Genomic DNA, 19,541 nt, shown 5'->3' with positions numbered 1-19,541 from the left:
ACTGGGTTTGAATTCACGAAAGAACTCAAGGGAGACAACTCATCGAATTCTTCCGCCTTAGACGCTAGGGCGACCAATGTCACCCACACCATTCGATAACCATCACACTCACACAGCGGCATATAATGAATGCTTACACTGTTGAAAGCTGTGTTAAAACAAACTTTGTGTAACAAATTCTAGAACTGCATTGCCAGTCTTAGAGCGATGACTTAGATGAGTGAGCTCTCATTTGTCACGAGAAGCAAAACTTTAATCTAACTGTTGCAAATATGTTCCTAAAGTACAAACAGGCATGTTTACTTGGCACCGGAGGCACCTAGTCTCAACAACAGAGGGTTTTTAGTCGTGTCTCAAACTGGTAAATTGCACCCGTTAAACAATCCGCCATTACCGAACCAGGCCTGAAATGATTGTGGGGGGGGCGATGTGTCCGTACTTAAAGGAAAGACAAGAAAACTAACGGGATATTCGTTTGATGTGGAAAAGTGTGTCTGACTGAAGACACCCACAGAATCGGAACGCCAGACTTTGGATTTTTGCCGAGACGTGCTCCTTATTCATTTGCGGAGGAATTGGATCCAGAACTGCGTGACATGCCATGCGCGTAGTAATATTTTTCTAGCTATTCGGGCCGTGAGAAGTTGTGAATGAAAAATTTGCGCATGTGCCTTGAGGTGCGATCAGGCTGCAAACCGGTTGGTTCGCAGTTCCGTCCCAAATTACTGCAGACAGTGTCTAGGTTTGCTTTCCTGAACCCTCGTACCAACTCCCAGCTGTTAAACCAACCATTCTTATAAATCTTCATGTCTGAAGTTATTCTTGTGTAGAAATGGCGGAAAAAGGACGTTTTTGGAAGTAAAAACATGTTTTGCTCGACGAGTAGCCAAATGTCTGTCTACATCGTAGATGGGTCGTGTGTATGTTTCTTAGAATTGTCTATATTCAGGATGATTGTTATCGAATTTATTTGGTGCAATCTCAATGTATTCTTCAACTTCCGGGTCACTGAATAAGATACAAAACCTGACGCCCCGAAATAGTCCCATGCACCAGTGCACTGTCTATAACTTTGTGTTGTGTCACTTTTAAAGTAGTCCAGATTACGATTACCCAGTGGTGAAATATCGCTCCGCAGGGCCATATGTTCAGAGCTTGAGTGAGTGAGTTTGGTTTTACGGCGTTTCAAGCAATATTCAGCATTATCACGGCGGGGAACGCCAGAAATGAGTTTCACACATTTTACCCATGTGGAGAATCGAACCCTGATCTTCGGTGTTACGAGCAAACGCTTTAACCATTAAGCTCCACCGCCCCTTAAGGGCTTGAGGTAAGTTATAATTTATAATTGCTTTTATAATTCATTCTCAGTATTGGCTAGGGAATGGTATTGCAGGGAATTTTCATATTGCGATACATTACGATGAGGAAGCATATATTGCGATAGGTGTTGCAATATTTTTCAAGATTTGTTTTAGCAACAAAAAACTATGATCGAATTCATGTTTGATTTACAAAGCAAAAGCACAATAAAATCATTACGGTTGATTATTCTTTAGTAAAAACTTTTAATCATGGCAAAATAAAAATTTAAATAATATTTGCCACAAATTAAGAAAAGGGGAGACGAACGATTTGAAAAATAAAAATATTCAGAGCTTTCCAATCTCTCTGAATGCATGTCAAAATAGCGGTTTTCAATCAGCGTATCGCAATACGTATCGTTTTCATTTCTGAACCGGTTAATGCCGGTAAACCATTTATTTGCGCAGTCATAGTATTAATATTTTTTGCAGCTGAGTTCTGAGGAACATTATTCAACACTTCGTTTTTTAGAGGGTGAGTATTGCCGCTTCTAGCAATATTCCAGCAATGTCAAGGTTGGGGAGACCGGAAATGGGCATCACGCATCATGCCCATGTGAGGAATCGAACCCGCGAGGTGGGCGGATGCTTCTACCACCAGGCTACCCCACTACCTCATGTATACTGTCCAGAACAAGAAACGCATAGACGAGAAATCTGCGAAAATGCATTTTCAAACATGTATAACCCGTCCACAAATAGACTTTAGTGCATGAAATTTTACACCAGTTTAGAAGAAGGAAATGTCTATACAACGAAGTGAATACTTTAGAAAACGGATACGTTGGACGCGATGGTGACGACCAATCACGACCCCGACGTCGGGTTTCCTGGCTCTCAAGACCAATCTCTTTCAACCTGTTCCGTACAGTTTGCCCGGATATCCTCTGGAGTCCAGGCACCCTGGCTGCTGTTCTCTCACCCGCAGCGGTACGATCACACAACTGTAGTTGCGGGATGTACTGATCTTGGACTACAGTGGAAACTGAAAGTCTGTCTGTACGAAGACAGTCATTTGGTACACCTGTTTGGTTGCAACGAGCTGTTAGCCGTGATATTTTGCTCAGAACATTCAGACGCCTGGAAACAGAAGATTGGTAATCTCCAGCGTACATTCTTTCAATGGCGATGTTCCGTGTCGCAGTCATTTGACCCTGAAACTCTTTCAAAACGAATGCCAGTTTCTGAAATTAATCTGAATTTGGTTTTAGTGCTAGACAATTTCAGCTTTTGGTGATCTCTGTTGCGTTGTGGCGATCTCGTTCTAATCCTTGTAAGAAATCTCATCAAAATCAACATTTTCAGGTAAAATCGATTTTTCACATGTGCAATTGTGTAAAATCGCTTTTATCAACATATTTTGACGATTTGACGATTGTTTGCACACAACAGGTAATGAATAGATTTTGAAAAATCCAAGTCGCCAGTGCGTTTCTTTTTTGGGGATAGTATACGTTTTTGGAGAGTGGGTGAAATCTGTAATGACATGGGCTTCAAGATCATAGTATTTATACATGCATGCTTGAATGTGTCTGTGTGCGTGTGCGTGTGCGTGTGCATGTGTATGTGCATGTCTTGCCCGGGCAATTTCGGTTTTGTCGGGCTGAATAATACGTTGCTGCTTGCACTGATATCCTAACAAAACACATCATACTGACTCGACACATCATACTGACTCCTTGTGACCAGTTCATGTTTTATCCCCTTAAAGCCGCGCCAGGGTAACAAGTACTGTCTTTCCGACCTCACGTGGACCCGTGAAGATCCGGGGTAGAATATGTCTTCAGCAACCCATTCTTGCCATAAAAGGTGACTATGCTTGTCGTGAGAGGCGATTAACGGGATTGGGTGGTCAGGCTCGCTGACTTGGTTGACACATGTCATTGGTTCCCAATTGCGCAGATCGATTGCGCTACATTCGTAAGCTTATCGTAAACTACAGAGTTACTACAGACCGTAACGTTAACAACGCAATGTGGATCGGCACCCAGCTCTGTGGCCAGACCCTGTCTCCACAACACAACAAATGTCGTCCTAATGTGTTGTGTCTGTTTCAGCGCCATCTTGTGTTACTTGAAGGAGTGACAGTAGAGCATCTGCACCAATGCTAAACGTAAACCAAGACCGCGAAACCGCATGGACAGGAAATGTGTGATTCGAACCACGATCAAGAAACTCCTCTTCCAAATGGAAAGGCATAGGCCATCTAAAACGTGTTTAACGCCTCGTTCCATGTTTGTTTACACGCAGCGACCTGTACACGGTAAGGGGCTGTGTGTATTCATTGATTTTTCGTTTTGTTCAACGCTTCAATCAGCAATATTTTAGATATACGTATGTGACAATGCAGACAATCCTGTGATTAATATCATGAACATCAGTTCTTTGTTTGCTTCCTTGTTATTGCCCCGTGAAGATCGGAGAATCGATCTTCGATAAATTTGCACAAAAGAGGTTAAATGTTTCTCGGGCACAATTTGTGACGAGGGCGGTAGAACTTTATTTTTAAGTTTTGATAGAAAAAAGTGACGAGGGAGGAACACGTTTTTATTCTTTTTTCCTCAGAAACACAGGTTGGGAAGTTATGACGTGTTAATGGGCTGTAGGTTCACCCGTTCTTATAGACACTCATTCTTAGAGTGGACAAAATGGATGATCGGGACGCGACCAAGTCAACATTATTTTTTTTAAATGACAGTAAAAAATTGTTACGCGCACAAATGAAAGTGACGCGCCTATGCCCGAGAAACATTTCACTTTTTCTATTTAGCCTAACCCATGCCTCTCGTAAAAGGCGACTATAACGTGTTCGAGTGGTCAGGCTCGCAGAGTTGGTCGACACATGCCACTGTAATTCAGCTGCGTAGACCGATGTTGATGCCGTTGATGACTGGATTGTTTGGTCCAGTTTCGATACCCACCATGTTAATCACTGGATAGTTCGTACCAGACTCGATCACAACAGACCGATCACAGATATTGAATGTTGCAGCGTTAAACAACCTTCGAAATGTGTACGGATTTCGAGACGGTGAGGTTTGTTCATTTGAAGCTATTTTCTAGGAGAAACGGTCTTCTGAATGTCTTTAAGCCCCTATTGTCCAGAACAGGGGACTGGATAAGTTGATTAAATTGCAACGTGGCTTCAGGGCAGAAACTGGTTTATACATTTTAATGAGTGGGTGAGTTTACTTTTAAGAATCTTTTAGCAATATTCCAGTAACATCAAGGCGGGGAGACACCAAAAATGGGTTTCAGTGATTGTACCCATGTTGGGAATCGAACCTGGGTCTGGGGCATGACGAGCCAAAGCTTCAGTCACAAGGCTACCCCCAACGCACTTTAAACATTGTAGGTAGTGTTCGTGTTTTGTTGGGGCATGTTAATCAAAGGTGTGTGTTCTGACCTACTAAGCACACCTGTCGGCTCACATCAAAGGGCACCTGTTCTAGCTTATCATCGCCCAGATCCACTGTCCAGTATCTCATTCTCTTTGCTATGCTGCACTCACTTGTTATTTTCGCTCTCGGTGTCGCTGTCGGTGAGTGCCCAAATATTTCTCTACAGTCTCGTGTAACTCCTTCATGAAACCACGAAAAACAAATTTTCTTTCGAACCAGCATCCTCCTTACCTCGCCCTAGTTCCCCTTTAAACCGCCGGTACCGTTGTGTGGTTTAATGTCTGTTATACCGCCTCACGGGTGAGGGGCTAGCCTAGTGGTTAAAGCGTTCACTCGTCACGCTGGAGAATCGGGTACGATTCCCCACATGGCTGCAATATGTGTGAAACCCATTTCTGGCGTCTCCCACCGTGACATTGCTGGAATATTGCTAAAAGCGGCGTAAAACCATACTCAGTCACTATACCGCATCGGTTTTACTGAAGGTACCATTAAATAAACGCGCAGCCGTATTCCTGTAGAAATATATGTTTTAAATGCATATGTACATGTTCTATCCAAGTTCAACGTTTCTGCAACACATTAAAACCTCTTTTTCCGGAAACTTCAAAATTATTGCAATGTTGAAAATAAATGCTGTTATATTATAACCTGTTAGCGTCGTATGGGATGTCAAAACCACAGGGGCTAGTAGCGCAAACAACTGACACCAAGGTATATACCGTTACAGACGGGTCTTAACGCGATATAATGAAAGGATCAACGTCAGTCACTAGTAACCAGTCACTAATGCACATGCTTAGTGGCTGGACATTAAGCATACCTTTACTAACTGAATGGACTTACGTAAAAACTGACCACGAATAACAACAGTTGTGTCCTAACTGTGGGCGTGGAGAGATAGCCCGCTCCTTGTTTGCCATTTATGAAGATCAATGTCAAGTACGCTTTCAAAGGCAACTTCATTCACATCGGTATTGCTACGCACTTACGCCCTTACGTTACGCACTTACGTTACGTACTTACGTTACGTACTTACGTTACGTATTTACATGGTGTAGCATGGTGTAGCTGATGGGTGCTACAAGGACAACGGTTATCCTTTTCCCGAACCCCTTGTGTCGGCGGATAATCGAAACTGGCCGTTCTCCTGTTGTTGACACAGAAGGTCCGACTGAGAACTAGTCTTCTGTAGTTAACCCATGCTTGTCGTAAGACGCGACTAAGGGGTGGAAAGGCTCATTGCCTTAGTTAACACATGTCACCGTATCCCAGTTTGCGCAGATCGATGCCAATGCTGTTGATCACTGGAATGTCTTTTCCAGGCTCGATTATTTTCAGACCTCCACCATATACTACTAGCAGAAGAAATATTGCTGAGTGCAGCATAAAACTAAACTCCCTCCCTCACTTACGCAATGCTACTGGTGTGTTTGGTCAACGGGGCGATATCCCAAGTGCTTAGATTTTACAGGCGGTTGGGGGATTTGGGTTGGAGGCAACAAGAAACGTACATAAAATGTAGCGTAACACTCCCTGATGTATTTGTCTGTTACTTAACGTAGCACGCTCCCCGAATCGAGAACCTTTCTGCACTTATTGTCAAGACCACTCTCCGTTCATTATTCACTGTATCGTATACTCCTCTGCTGTTGTGTATATTGTTTAATATCACATTCAGCATCATTCAAACTATATGGATCAGACAGCAATACACCAGACAATCTAGTGATTGATATCATGAGCATAGATGTGCGCACCTGGAATACGATGCCACGTGTCAACAATTCAGCTACCTGACCACCAGACCCCGACAGATCCCTTTTAAGATCGAATTTAGCCAGGACACACACATTTGTCACCACTGTTGTTGACGAATGACGCCAAGAGTGACCAAGGCATTAATTTATTGCCTTACATGCGAATTCGGAATTATAGATCAAAAACTGTCATTCTGTTTTTATATAGGTGCGGTTGACGTCACTGTGAGTATAGCTACGTAATACTCGTGTTGCTAGGTAACAGGCAGCCCAAAGAAAAATGTTTCCATCTTTTTTGACATCAATACGTTGTTCAACAAATACAATTACTAGGTGCAATTCGAAGGTGAATATTTCTTCTAACTATTAAAATTTTTACAGACATGTGCGCTTTGCATAAATATGTTGTTTTTTTTAAGTTCGGAAGTTTTCACCTTCACAAAATCAACATTTGAAGTCACATTCCTCAAATACTGAAAACGTGTGTCTAGCTTTAATTGTTATCGTTCTTTCCATTGGTTCATTTGTATTCTTTGTGCAATTAAAGGCAATGTTACAAATGCGCGGAAAGGCTGCCCCCTGTTTTAACCCCGTTTTCCGACCATGTGTTTGTGCGTACGAGAAGAGCTGATTCGGTTATCTCCCCTGGCTGGATATCGATTAAACTAAAATATCTACAGAATAAAATCTTAACATGGTAGGATGTTATGCTAGGTTCTCACTGTCGTTACGAAGACCACGATTGGCCATTCGTAGCTGATCTTGGAACATCTATGAAACTTCAAATTTCGATACGAAGTGATGCGAGTCGGTACGTTCTCATTCGTAATTACTCGTGTCATTCCGGTAAGCCGGATCTCTTTCGTAACCACTTGTCACGGAAAGAGACGAGTAGTTACGAATGCGTCCATCATGAACCGATGCACTCGGTTGCGGTGGGATACGATTGTGGTCGCGATGTCTTTCACAATCACGATCGAGAGTGATCACGATTTGAGCTACGACTGGACACCGGCGGGTATAGAAACAGCATGACTGATCCTGGACTCCACCTTTTCTTGAACTTCTACAAAGTGAACACTGCAACCCGCAATCATTGTGGTGTTTGTTTTGACAACGGTTGATTCCGATCACCACGATTTTGGATATGTTGCGCATTGTTACAATGCAATACGATTTGATGCGATGATCACGACTGAAAAATAGTCATGTTAATCGTAGAATTTTTTAAGCGTCCAAAATTTTTCTTCGATCAACATTATTGCCACGACTGACCTCGAGGTCTGACGAGATCTGACGAGATCTGAAAGGATCTCCACGAACAGTCCGCGATTAAGACCACGATTTCAATCGTGGCGTGAATCATGATAGTGTGAACATAGCATTATATGAAGCTGCGACAGAGGAAAAGGGTAAAAATGTTAATTATTGTTACCATTCCTGGTAATTGCCATTGACACTATATAAAGAAGGATATCTCTGCACGTAGTAGGTACATTGTGTCTGCGTGGGACAATCATGTCGATCTGATGCATGGTATCTCAGTCGGCCAATATTTTAATAAACCGACACACATTACTCCAGACACACGCACGTTGTTGTATATGTACAATTAACTTAAACGTAACTTTAAACCCAGCTGCACGTATACGTCATGACCTCGGATGCCCCAGGGGAAGTTGGGTAGCCTAAGGGTAAAGCGTTGGCTCGTCACGCCAAAGACCCGGGTACAATGTGTGAAGCTCTTTTCTGGTGTTCCCTACAGTGATACTTCTGGAATATTGCTAAATGCGGTTTAAAACTAAACCCACTTACATTTTCCCCACCATAGTAACATAAAAGATCGCTTTAAAGTCATCATCTCACTATTTGTCTATTTTACAGTGCCCTCGACTGCCATGTCCATTTGTGGGGTTCTGCAAGAACACCGTCCCCACCTACTACGACCATGACGGCGTGAGATGTCGCGGCTGTGACCAGTGTTCCATGGACCAATCAGACGTACGCCAACACAAAACACACTGTTTTCCGAAACAATCAAACTCCCAAGTCGTAAAAGTCATTCACGACTTATGAATTACACATTATCAAGTTCATCTGTCCATGTTCACAGGTCCAGCTAGCCACGCAGCAACCCCTGTTTGTCCACAAGGACCTTCTGCGCACGTGCCCCATGTACATGTGCATGAACCCCGGACAGTGTAGTGTACCCTACACCTACAGCCACTTCATGATCAACGGCCTCAACTGCACCGGTTGTCCGACGTGTCCCACCGGAGGTCATCTTGATGGCTCGGTGAGTGAATGAGTGAGTGAGTAAGAGAGCGAATAGGCGGTCGGTTGAAAGCAGAGGAGTGAGTGGAAGTGAATGAATCTGAGTGAGTGAGAGAACGTTATATCACCAATACCTCTTCCACATGACTGTCCAGAAAACTGAATCAACGCTTTAAAAAAAGGCGGTAAACCCACTCACTCACGTAAAATGCACGTGTGATACAGACATTTACACCCACTCACTCACCCACTCACCCGCTCACCCATTCACCCATCCACTCACTCACCGAACCACTCACTCAGTCGTTCACCCACTCACTCGCCCACTCACTCACTCACTCACTCACTCTGTTTAAGATAATCCTGAAGAAGAAGCAGCTTCTACCGGGGGGCGTCTTCCAACTCAACCAATGTCCGATGGTTCTCTGCAAACAGCCGGCACCGTGTGATGTGGCATACAAGACGTCCACGATTCACGTGTCCGACAAGGACTGTCCCGGATGTCCCTACTGTCCAACCGACAAAGATGCTTGACCGATCACATATAAGACACACATGTCGAATATACAGAGTCAATATCAATCATAATTTTGGACAATAAAGCTGTGTTGTGTTATCATTTGTATTACTTCTCTTGGGTTTTCATAGGGGTAGTTGATTAGAAATGGGTCTCACATATCGTGCCCACGTGACGAGCGAAAGCGATAATCACTAAGCCTCCCTACCCTTGTATGTAAATGACAGTCTGGAAGGAACAAACCAGTGATTGATGGGGACATGATGGGTGAGCTGTCTAAGGCGCCGTGCTGGTGATACGGCGAGCTGGAGGTGTCGGGATCGAACCCAACTGTGACCGGGTGTAAATCCTTGTCAACTTTAAGTGCCGACTCTTTCAGCGTTGTCACAACCCCTAGTGTACGGTACACACAATCTTGGCACTTAAAGAACCCACGAATCCGTTGGTATATGACCAAATGGTGCCCACATGAATACGTGCAAACACCTAGTTGGGGGTACAGCAACCTGCAGTAAACTTGGAACAAAGTACTGTGACTATGTGTCTCAGTCCACCCAGCAGTGAATGGGTACCTCGTTAGGATGGGAAAGCCGCATTCTGCGTCGAGTGGCTATGCCGTAGAAATTGACATCGAGTGATCGAGGGAAAAACAAAGCATCTTTCAGCAGTTGGGCTGAATAGCAGCGCTTTAGAAATGTTACTATAATAATAATAATAATAATAATAATAATAATAATAATAATAATAATAATGATCACTGACGTCATGAGCATTGATCAACACAATTAGGATGATGACGCATGTCTATAATTAATCTGACAACAATCTTATGATACATTCTTTGAACAACATAGACGTACAGTATAGCTTTCATATCACTGTTCGCTGTGCAAAGGTGCCTCCCTTAGTCGTTCCAGGAAGCAGTGATGGTTGGATGGAATCTTAGATCGCACTAATGTTTATGGTGTATGGTCAGCCAGCCTCAACCTCGTGCACTCAAAGCCTCGCTTTCAGGGAAAACAATCTAGGATACATTTACCGGATTACCTGTGTGTGTGTCATCACAGTGGGTACGATATCTACAACACTGAGCCACCATTTTCAGTCTAGAAACGGTTATGTTTTATAGATGCACAAATCAAATGTCCTTATACTTGGATATCTTGCTTCTGCCAAAGATTCACAAGCCTGTTTCATTTAAATGAGAGTTTTTTATTGAGAAATACTGTGACAAAAATACTTTCAGACCACAAAAGAAGCAAAACTCAGGTGGTTCCAATACACACTGTTGCATAGAATTCTTTCCGCCAACTACTTCCTCTATAAAATAAAACAAGGAGACAATAATCTCTGCACTTCCTGTACTTTAGTTGAAGAACCTTTCATTCATTTGTTTTGTCAGTGTCCATTTGTCAATATCTTTTGGAATAACTTCCATGGGTGGTTAACGCAGAAATGTGACTACGTATTCAATCTGGAGCTCTTTGCTGAACTTGTTAATATTTGGGTTTGACTCAAATACTGTCACAGATACTGTTTTTTCAACTCTTGCTACTAATTGCTAAATTAATGGCTTTGTGTATTTAGGTTGATCTCACACAAAATCACACACTGAATGTTTTTGAGACAGTAGGTGAACAGAGCTATTCTATTCAGAAAATTAGTTTCACAAGCAGAAATAAACTCATTAACACAATACGCAAAGTGGCCAAAGTCTAACCTAAGTATAAATGAAATTTAAAGCAGACTCATGCTAGACACGACCTGATTAATTAAACCTCGTAGCAGTATGAGTATTGATGTGAGTGTGGATGTTTGGGGTATGGGTGTGGGTGTGTGTGTGCGTGTGCGTGTGTGGTAGTGGGGTGGGGGTTCACTTTTATCTAAGATCACGATTTCATGTGCAACCTTAAACGAGAGGCGTTTCTCAATCCCTCAACACGGACTTTCGTGCAATACTAAACTAAATGAAATTATCAAGAAAGAAAAAAACTTTGTGATTTGGTGAGTGAGTATAGTTTTGCGCCGTTTTTAGCAATGTTCTAGAGATGGACTTCACACATAGTGCCCACAGTATACTCCACTGCCCTTCTTTAGTATTAGACCCGTGAAGGTCCGGAGTAGATTAGGCCTTCAGCAATTCATGATTGCCAACTATTGCAAAAGGCGACTAACGGGATCAAGTGGTCAGACTCGCTGACTTTGATCGATGTTCATGCTGTTGATCACTTAATTATCTGGTCGAGGATGGATTAATCACAGACCGCAGCCATATAGCTGGAATATTGCTGAGTTCGGCGTAAAGCTAAACTCACTCACTCACTCACTCTTTAGTATGAGGTACACGTTTCAGAGTATATGCTGCCTCCTTGATCAGGTGATGACATCATGGTTTTGTTGGTTGTTTAACGCCGCGCTCAGCTGTGTCCCAGCTGTGTGAAGGTGGTTTGTTAATGATCGATTCTGGAATCTTGTCATTCACATTAATAATACCGATCTACGCATTCTACATCTGATGACATGTGTCAACCAAGTCATCGAGTCTGACCACCCGATCTCGTAAGTCGCCCCCTGCTACAAGCATGGGTTGCTGGAGACCGGAACTTCACGGGGGCTATTTGAAATCAGTTATACGAGAGGTACTAACAAACACCTATGTTCAGCATTTTATTGTGAAGCTTACATTCGAACATTTCCCTAAAACAATACTTTCAACGACAACTGATGACGTATGTGGACGCAAAATGTAAGTGACTGTATCACACTCGTCACCACTCGTCATATTCCGGCATCAGTCGGAAAACATCGGCAAGAAATGTATGACCGTGGCAGTCCTCATCGGCAGCTAGTTATTCGGCTATGTTTTAATGAGCTCCCAAAGTTTCAGGCCAGGACAAGCGCTCTGATTTTCAGGCATGTCACGGTGACCCCGTAGAACGTCAGTGGAGGAGATAATGCTGTTGTTGACGCCACAGTTAATAAGGAGTTTCAGCGTATTCAGGGCCGCTTGGTTGAAGCTGCCAATGACCCAAATACCTGGTACCAAACATTAGTATCCGATTTTGCTAAGACACAAAACAGAAATGAAAATTTGTGTGTGTACAGTGCTGAAAGTCACAGCGAGAAATATTTACCCATTATCACGAAGGTTTTTGATAACGGCAAATGGGTCATACAGACCGGATAGTGTGATCTTATTTAGAGAAACCAACCACGCAGTTATTCAATTCGGTGAACGTAAGGGTACCAAATGCAATTATACCAATCTGATACGATACAACTACTACTACTGCAAATACGTTACACATTCATATCCAATGCACAATACAACGTAACACAATATAAACACAAGTAAAATGCAGTACAAATTCAAGTGCAATTTAACCAAATGCAATTCAAATACAACACAGATATAACAACACAAAGCAACACAATACAACTAAAATATAACCCGTATTCAAATGCAATTCAAATACAGCTAAAATACAATATCTCAAGTTCAATACAAATACAACTATCACTACAAGGGAGAGTTAGTGACGTATTTTTGTTTGGGATTCCAGGTGAGATGAAATGGGGTTTAATATCATACTGAAAAATATTTCGCTCATATGACGACGTGCATGTGTGTGCATGTGTGGCTGCTTCTACTAGCCCAAACTTTGTTGGTTTGTAGTACTAGCGCTAGCTCAATGAGATAGCATGCCGCAGTTAAGCAAGAATACCCAACTCAAACAAATTATGCTGAATCTTGAGCGACCAGTCCATGTTTTAAGCATTTAGCCGAGCGCCAAGCAGGGAACATCAAGTACAATTTAATTTCGCAGCTTGGGATCGAACCTGCGACGTTCCGCTCTCCGGGCGGACGCTCTAACCACTACACCAGGGAGGCTGACTGAGATGTTCAGGCGGCGGAATCTGTTACATCCAGATAAATCCGAAATAAATATAACAACCCACGCCATCGGCAATAAAGGAGTACAGTCCTGGTGTTAGTACAGTAACACCTTTCCTCTGCACCGCAGTTGCCATGAGGGTTGTTTCAATCACATTTAGATTTCGAGGCGGTAGGGTATATAGCCTAGTGGTTAAAGCGTTCGCTCGTCAAGCCGAAGATCTGGGTTCAGTTCCATATATCACAGGCAAACTGTAACGCAAATGGGTTGCGCAGCATAGATATAATGACCAGTCTTCTTACATGCAAACGAAGCGAGTAAACGTTTGTTCGCTTCGCGCGCATATAAGAAGACTTGTCGTATTCTCTATACTACGCAACCCCATTTGCGCAACAGTTTACCCGTGCATACATGTACATGTGTGAAGTCAACTTCTGTTGTTCCCCGTTGTTGTATTGCTGGAATATTGCTAAAGGTGGCGTAAAACCATGCTTACTGACTCACTGTTTACAGTGCTCGAGTATGATTTTAGCAGTCTGCATATGGTGGCAGGGACACCAGTAATGACCTTCAAACCCATGTGGGGAATCGAACTAAGGTCTTCAGTGTTACGAGCAAACACTCTGACCATTATGCTACCCCAGTGCTTCTTATCAGTTTATGCGTTGCCATGGCACCCAGTATTACCTACCGAGTCCGACGCTGTTGTAACCGTACGTGTGGGCACCGGTAGTGTCCCATCCTCCTCATCCTCTGGCTTCGTACACATGACCGTCTTCGCCGACTACGAAGCTGTAACCAATGTCGGGCCAACCTGCAATGCCAGCGTTGTTATCTTTGCAAGAGTGTGTGAGTGAATGATGTGTAAAATCCAATTTCCGCAGAAAAGTTCATCTCGATTTTGGAAGTAAAGAAAGTTGTAGAAATCAAATGGGTTTTTGTCAAATGGGTCAAATGTTTTGTTACATTCTACGGATTATAATCTAAGTTGTATTGTGTGATATCTTATTTACCATTACCTCAATTAGTGGGCAAAGGAAAAGGAGACGAGGTGTCTGTCTGTACATGGCGTTACTGCATTCAGGTCCCCAGATCTCTAGATATGCTGATCATTTTTGTCAAAGTATTCAACTACAACCCAAGTGTCTACTGATATCAAATATATCAACATGAGTTGATAAAGTAACAAATATCCAAGGCTTGCCGAGGATATTTTTACCTTATGAACACGTTAGATTTGCAGTGCATTAGATTTGCAGTGCAAAGATGTCATAGCATTGTGACGTCATCAAGTTCAGGACGTGATAGCATTGTGAGGGCATTGTGCAAAATCTACTGTCAAAGCGATATCTCCTATGAGATATCGTCTGATCTTACACAAGCGATATCTCCCGTGGAACACAGTTTTGGATGATAAAATAAGTTTCATAACATGTATCAATTAGGAGACAAACATCATGTGTTGGCCAATTTCCAGGTGTTATTGAGCATTTGAAGCACGGAAATGCGCATGCATTTGGAACCGACGGCAACCAATCAGATTACAATACGCAGTGACCTTTGGTTTACAATTTGGAGTACTTGCGCACACGTGTGACGAAACTGAATAGCCTATAAAAATGTGCATAAGTAGTAATGTTGCTGATATAGGTATATGGTTACTTATACAAAATCTAATAATTGTTATTGACATCAGCACCATGCTTGGACGCAAGACAACTCTCTGATTGTGATGTTGTCTTGGGTTGAAAAAAACCCCAGTAAGACATGAATGGAGATAAAATACATTGCCTAAGCAAGAAATCTATTGAATCAACGCGGATATGAATGACAGCATGAAGTGTAACTCGTAACAGTTAAAAATCTGTAAGAGCCCTTTCTCCCACTCAAATGTGTCTGCAGCACTGAAGGGAAGTGATTAAGCTGGTGATCCCATGGAAACGAGTCCACCTGCATGACAACGCTTTTATTACGCCAGACTCTGATCGGTAGAAGTTTAGCGATGTCCGTTTACATCCTGTTTAGAAACCGTTTGCCTCAAGAGCAGACCGATGCATTGCAGTCTAACTCGAAAACTAATACATATATATACTAGTAATACTCAGTGAAACGCTGATGATAATCAAAACACCAGCTCTATATGTTTTTTTAAACTTTAACAAGTGCTCCGCAAACACCTGGGTGTGCCTTGCTTGACAACGATACAAGTATCTATGTCGAAAGGTCGTATATTCCGAATAAATAAGTTGTTTATCCATAAATTCCGTCCTCATGTGTTCTTAGTCTAATTTAAATCTTGTACATAGACTCTCATAACCCTGTAAATGGGGACTCATCTTTGATACTATGTATTATTTTAATCACAGGCAAACTGTGGTTGCACAGCGTAGAGAAAATGACCAGTCTTCATATATTTCGCTCACATATATGAATACTGGTCATATTCTCTACGCTGCGCAACCCACTTGCGCTACTGTTTGCCCGTGTTTTAATTCATGTACCTATATGCAGGGTAACGTTGACAAGAGACTGAAATAAATACTCTATCTGTCAAAGACTACAACAATTATGAAAGTAGGACAGTGTGAACCCAGTATTTCACATAATGGGGAATTCTGTGATTGACAATATGAACTTACAAAACCTTTGATATCCGCAATGATGCATAAATTCTAACGCATGAAAACACCTGATAATCCAGAAACTAACAAATGTTTCCCCACCTCAGAAAATACTCATATTTCCAAACCTAGTAAACTTTCGGAAATATCAAATTATATACTCAGTGACCAAACATTTTATGAGGCATAAAAGTTTCAAGTCATGCATGGAAATGTCTGTAACAAACACGAATACACGATATGTTCCCAAGGTGCCGCTTCACAGGAATAAGCGCACAAAGTGAGGAAATATCAACGCTGAAAAAAACGTACGCAAATCCGGTTATAGCATATATTGTCTACTGTTTACTGCGTACTATCCTGCTTTTGGTGGTACCGTGTGATAGCCTTGCGTTTAGGGATTATTTTCACTTTGTTTCACTATCGTTTCCCATTACTCAGCCCTCCTTATCGGTAGTGTTTGCTTTTTCCCACTAATCACTATATATTGAAGATTATTTCCATTACCGTGCGCGTCCATGTGATACCTCTGATACGACAGGACCTCGGCCTTGCAGGCTGCCTCGTTATGCCTCGGCCTCGGCACCATTGTGAACAAACACATACTTTGGAGTGACTCCCGATTACATATTTAGGTGCACGTGCACCCCACTCAGTGCGTGTGATGATGCGAGGGCAACCGCTCAGCTGGAGATTGTTGTTATCGGCTCGAAATAAACAAAATAGGTTTAGTGAATTTTTTTCACTACACGGACACAAATGTCCAGCTACATCACATGACCCTCTAAACAACTGTGATTGGACAAACCAGAGTGGATGGCGTGACGTCGACGCTCAACATCGAGATCAGAGCTAGCCAGATCGCATTGTAATGATATTAACAGGCAATGTGTATGCTATAGATTAGTTTCCCGTGAACACGCGCGTCAATCACTCGGTACCGCGAAGAAACGGGTTAGCATTGGCCGTCAGTAATACATGTTTGTAGTAACAGGCGACCAACGGGAGCGGAAGGTCAGACTCGCTCACTTTATTGATATATGTCATCGTATCCCAAGTGCGTGGATCGATGCTCATGCTGTTGATCACCGGATTGTCTGGTCCAGACTAGGTACAAACTGCCGCCATGTAGTTGAAATATTGTTGAGTGCGGCATTAAACGTCAAAGACAAAAACTCCAAATACAATGACGCCAGTTTTACAGAGCATTGGCAAACATCTGGCATATGGCTGCGATGAATAACAAACCACCAATGCAAGGTTTAATACAGTCACAACAAATAAGTACAATGGTACCACCACATATAGCGTAATGGAAATCTGCGTCGGCAAGCGCTCCACAAGATCAAGAAGCTGTCGTAAGTCCTTTTGAAGACGAAATACGTAAAACTACGCTGGCTTCACCAAGTAGTCGAAAGTCATACGTATGTGTATCTGACCTAACCCGCTAGCCGTGGCTGGTAAAATTTCAGTCGAGCCAATAAATATCCACAGTCACTAATGAATTATTACGGGGTGATTTCGAAAATATATCACTTTGTCCGACTTCTTATGTTACTTTTAAATCCACATCTATTCTTGTCTACACTCTAATTTTGGGCTAGTGAGTGATTGTGGGCTTTCGGGCACAGCGAGCCAGACTGGCTAGCAAATTTTGGGAACTATTTCGCACACTACGTGTAAAACTTAGGGTTACTCCGGCTTACGCTAGTTTTGGTGAAGCTTTGTGGCGTTTTCATATCAGCCTTAATCAACGTCGTAAACCTACCACAGCTCTACGATAGTCGAAGCGCTGAGGCCGACTTGTCTGCAAAAAATGTCGGATTGAGGCCTCGCGTACTTTCATGAGTATTTATTGCATGGGATATTATGCGCCCAAAAGGATCTCTTGGCAGCAGCAACGGCGAATACGATAGTACTGGCCAAAAAGGCTATGAAGGTTACTACAACTACAAGTACTAATACAACTCCTATTACTACAATGACAACTGCTACCATTATTGAAACTACTACTACTACTACTACTACTACTACTACTACTACTACTGCTGCTGCTACTACTACTACTATTCATAGATCCCGTCATTGCGTCAACGTGTTAAGCCATTGCCTGCTGCTGATACTACTACTACTACTACTACTACTACTACTACTACTACTACTACTACTACTACTACTATTCATAGATCCCGTCATTGCGTCAACGTGTTAAGCCATTGCCTCTGCGTCACACTGGTTCAACACCCGTTTTATTCACCTTTCCGTTGTAGTCGACGTGAGCCCAGGTGTAGCCATCTGCAACGTGTCGGTCACCTTTGAAGGTCACACTCTGACTGTTTGTCAGAAATCCGATGATAGGGGCTTTGAGACTGTACCCGGATCGCCTGTGCAAGCTATATGTTGCGCATGTGCAATCTGCCGCTTCAGAGAGTGGCGCCAACAGCAGCATCAACAGGCATCCAAAACATGACTTCTTCCTTGCAACAAAAAATGTACACAGTTTTTTCAAAATGATAAAACATGAAGAAAAAGTCATGGACCTTTTCGCAAAAATCGTTTTGACATTGACCTGGTCATTATCCCTGTGAGTATTGTTTTAAAGCTTTGCTTCATTCTGCCAAGCGATTTAAAGGAAGAAAAGAACGGCATGAATGTTGTTTCGGTGTTCCTCATATGATATAGATTAGATTTTTTTAAGCATTGGTTACGTGTTGCACAGTGAAAAAAATCCTCAGATAACTCATGGCCGGTCCACTTTATGAACTTGCAGGCCTTTCGTGGAATGTTCCTGCGAATATCTCTCATAAAAGTACGAAAGGCAAAGCTGGACCACCATAAAGACATTTACGTAAAAAAAAACCCAGCCCACCTGACTTCTACAAGGCTTCAAATGTTGGGGGCAGCGGGGAAGCCTAGTGGTTAAAGCGTTCGCTCGTCAATCATCAGACCCGGGTTCGATTCCCCACATAGGTGCAATGTGTAAAGCCCATTTCTGGTCTCTTCTGCCGTGATATTGCTGGAATATTTTCTAAAACCGGTGTAAAACCTCACTCACTCAAGCACTCACTCATTTTAAATGTCAGAAGTGAAACAAGCTATAACCTGAAATTTAGCCCAGTTTGAAAATAAACTACTTTTAACCACGGCATAGAGACAGGTAGGGTCTGTCAGAACTTTACTTTCCTGCCAGTGTAGTCGGAAAGTCTAAAGAAACAGGGCTGTTTATCGCCATGTTTCCTACAGGGATTCAAGGAGCGTCGTTATCAGTTGCCATTGTCCCTTATCACGGTCATGAATCAGTGTCTCATATTGTTTGTTGTTTATGGTTGTTCTCAGCAGTTTTAAAGCTATTTTCCTGCTATTTTGCCAAGGGGTCTGTAAATAACTCTGGACCAGACAAATCACTGATCGACATCATGAGCATCGATCTAAGACACTGGGATAGCACAAGTGAGTGAGTGAGTGAGTGAGTGAGTGAGTGAGTGAGTGAGTGAGTTTCACGCCGCTGTCATCAATATTCCAGCAACACTATGGAGGGGAACACCAGAAATGGGCTTCACACATTGTAACCATTAGGGATTCAAACCGAAATTGGGGGGAAGTTGAACCACAAGCCTATCACTACTGCATGCCTGTATAGTGTCTGGACCATGCCGGTGGAGTGTCTGCAGCATGTCTGTGGAGAGTCTGCAGCATGCCTGTACAGCC

General features: G+C 42.6%; 1 protein-coding gene and 1 pseudogene across 1 annotated transcript; one reads left to right on the top strand and one right to left on the bottom strand.

The window, feature by feature from the left end:
• The first annotated feature begins 2,157 nt into the window (after positions 1–2,157).
• LOC137255462 (uncharacterized) lies at positions 2,158–9,415 on the top strand. The gene is made up of 4 exons (XM_067792898.1): positions 2,158–2,382; positions 8,410–8,526; positions 8,639–8,821; positions 9,157–9,415. The coding sequence occupies exons 1-4, from the start codon at positions 2,158–2,160 to the stop codon at positions 9,331–9,333; spliced, it is 702 nt and encodes a 233-aa protein (XP_067648999.1). The 3' UTR covers positions 9,334–9,415.
• Positions 9,416–12,161: 2,746 nt separating this feature from the next.
• Positions 12,162–19,065, bottom strand: LOC137255461 (peptidoglycan-recognition protein SC1a/b-like; annotated as a pseudogene).
• Between the last annotated feature and the right edge of the window lie 476 nt (positions 19,066–19,541).

The sequence above is a fragment of the Haliotis asinina genome, chromosome 11 (genome assembly GCF_037392515.1).
Source record: "Haliotis asinina isolate JCU_RB_2024 chromosome 11, JCU_Hal_asi_v2, whole genome shotgun sequence".
In the NCBI taxonomy this organism is placed as follows: Eukaryota; Metazoa; Mollusca; class Gastropoda; order Lepetellida; family Haliotidae; genus Haliotis; species Haliotis asinina.
The sequence above is the reverse complement of the archived record's forward strand: the minus strand, read 5'-3'. Positions and strand labels throughout refer to the sequence as shown.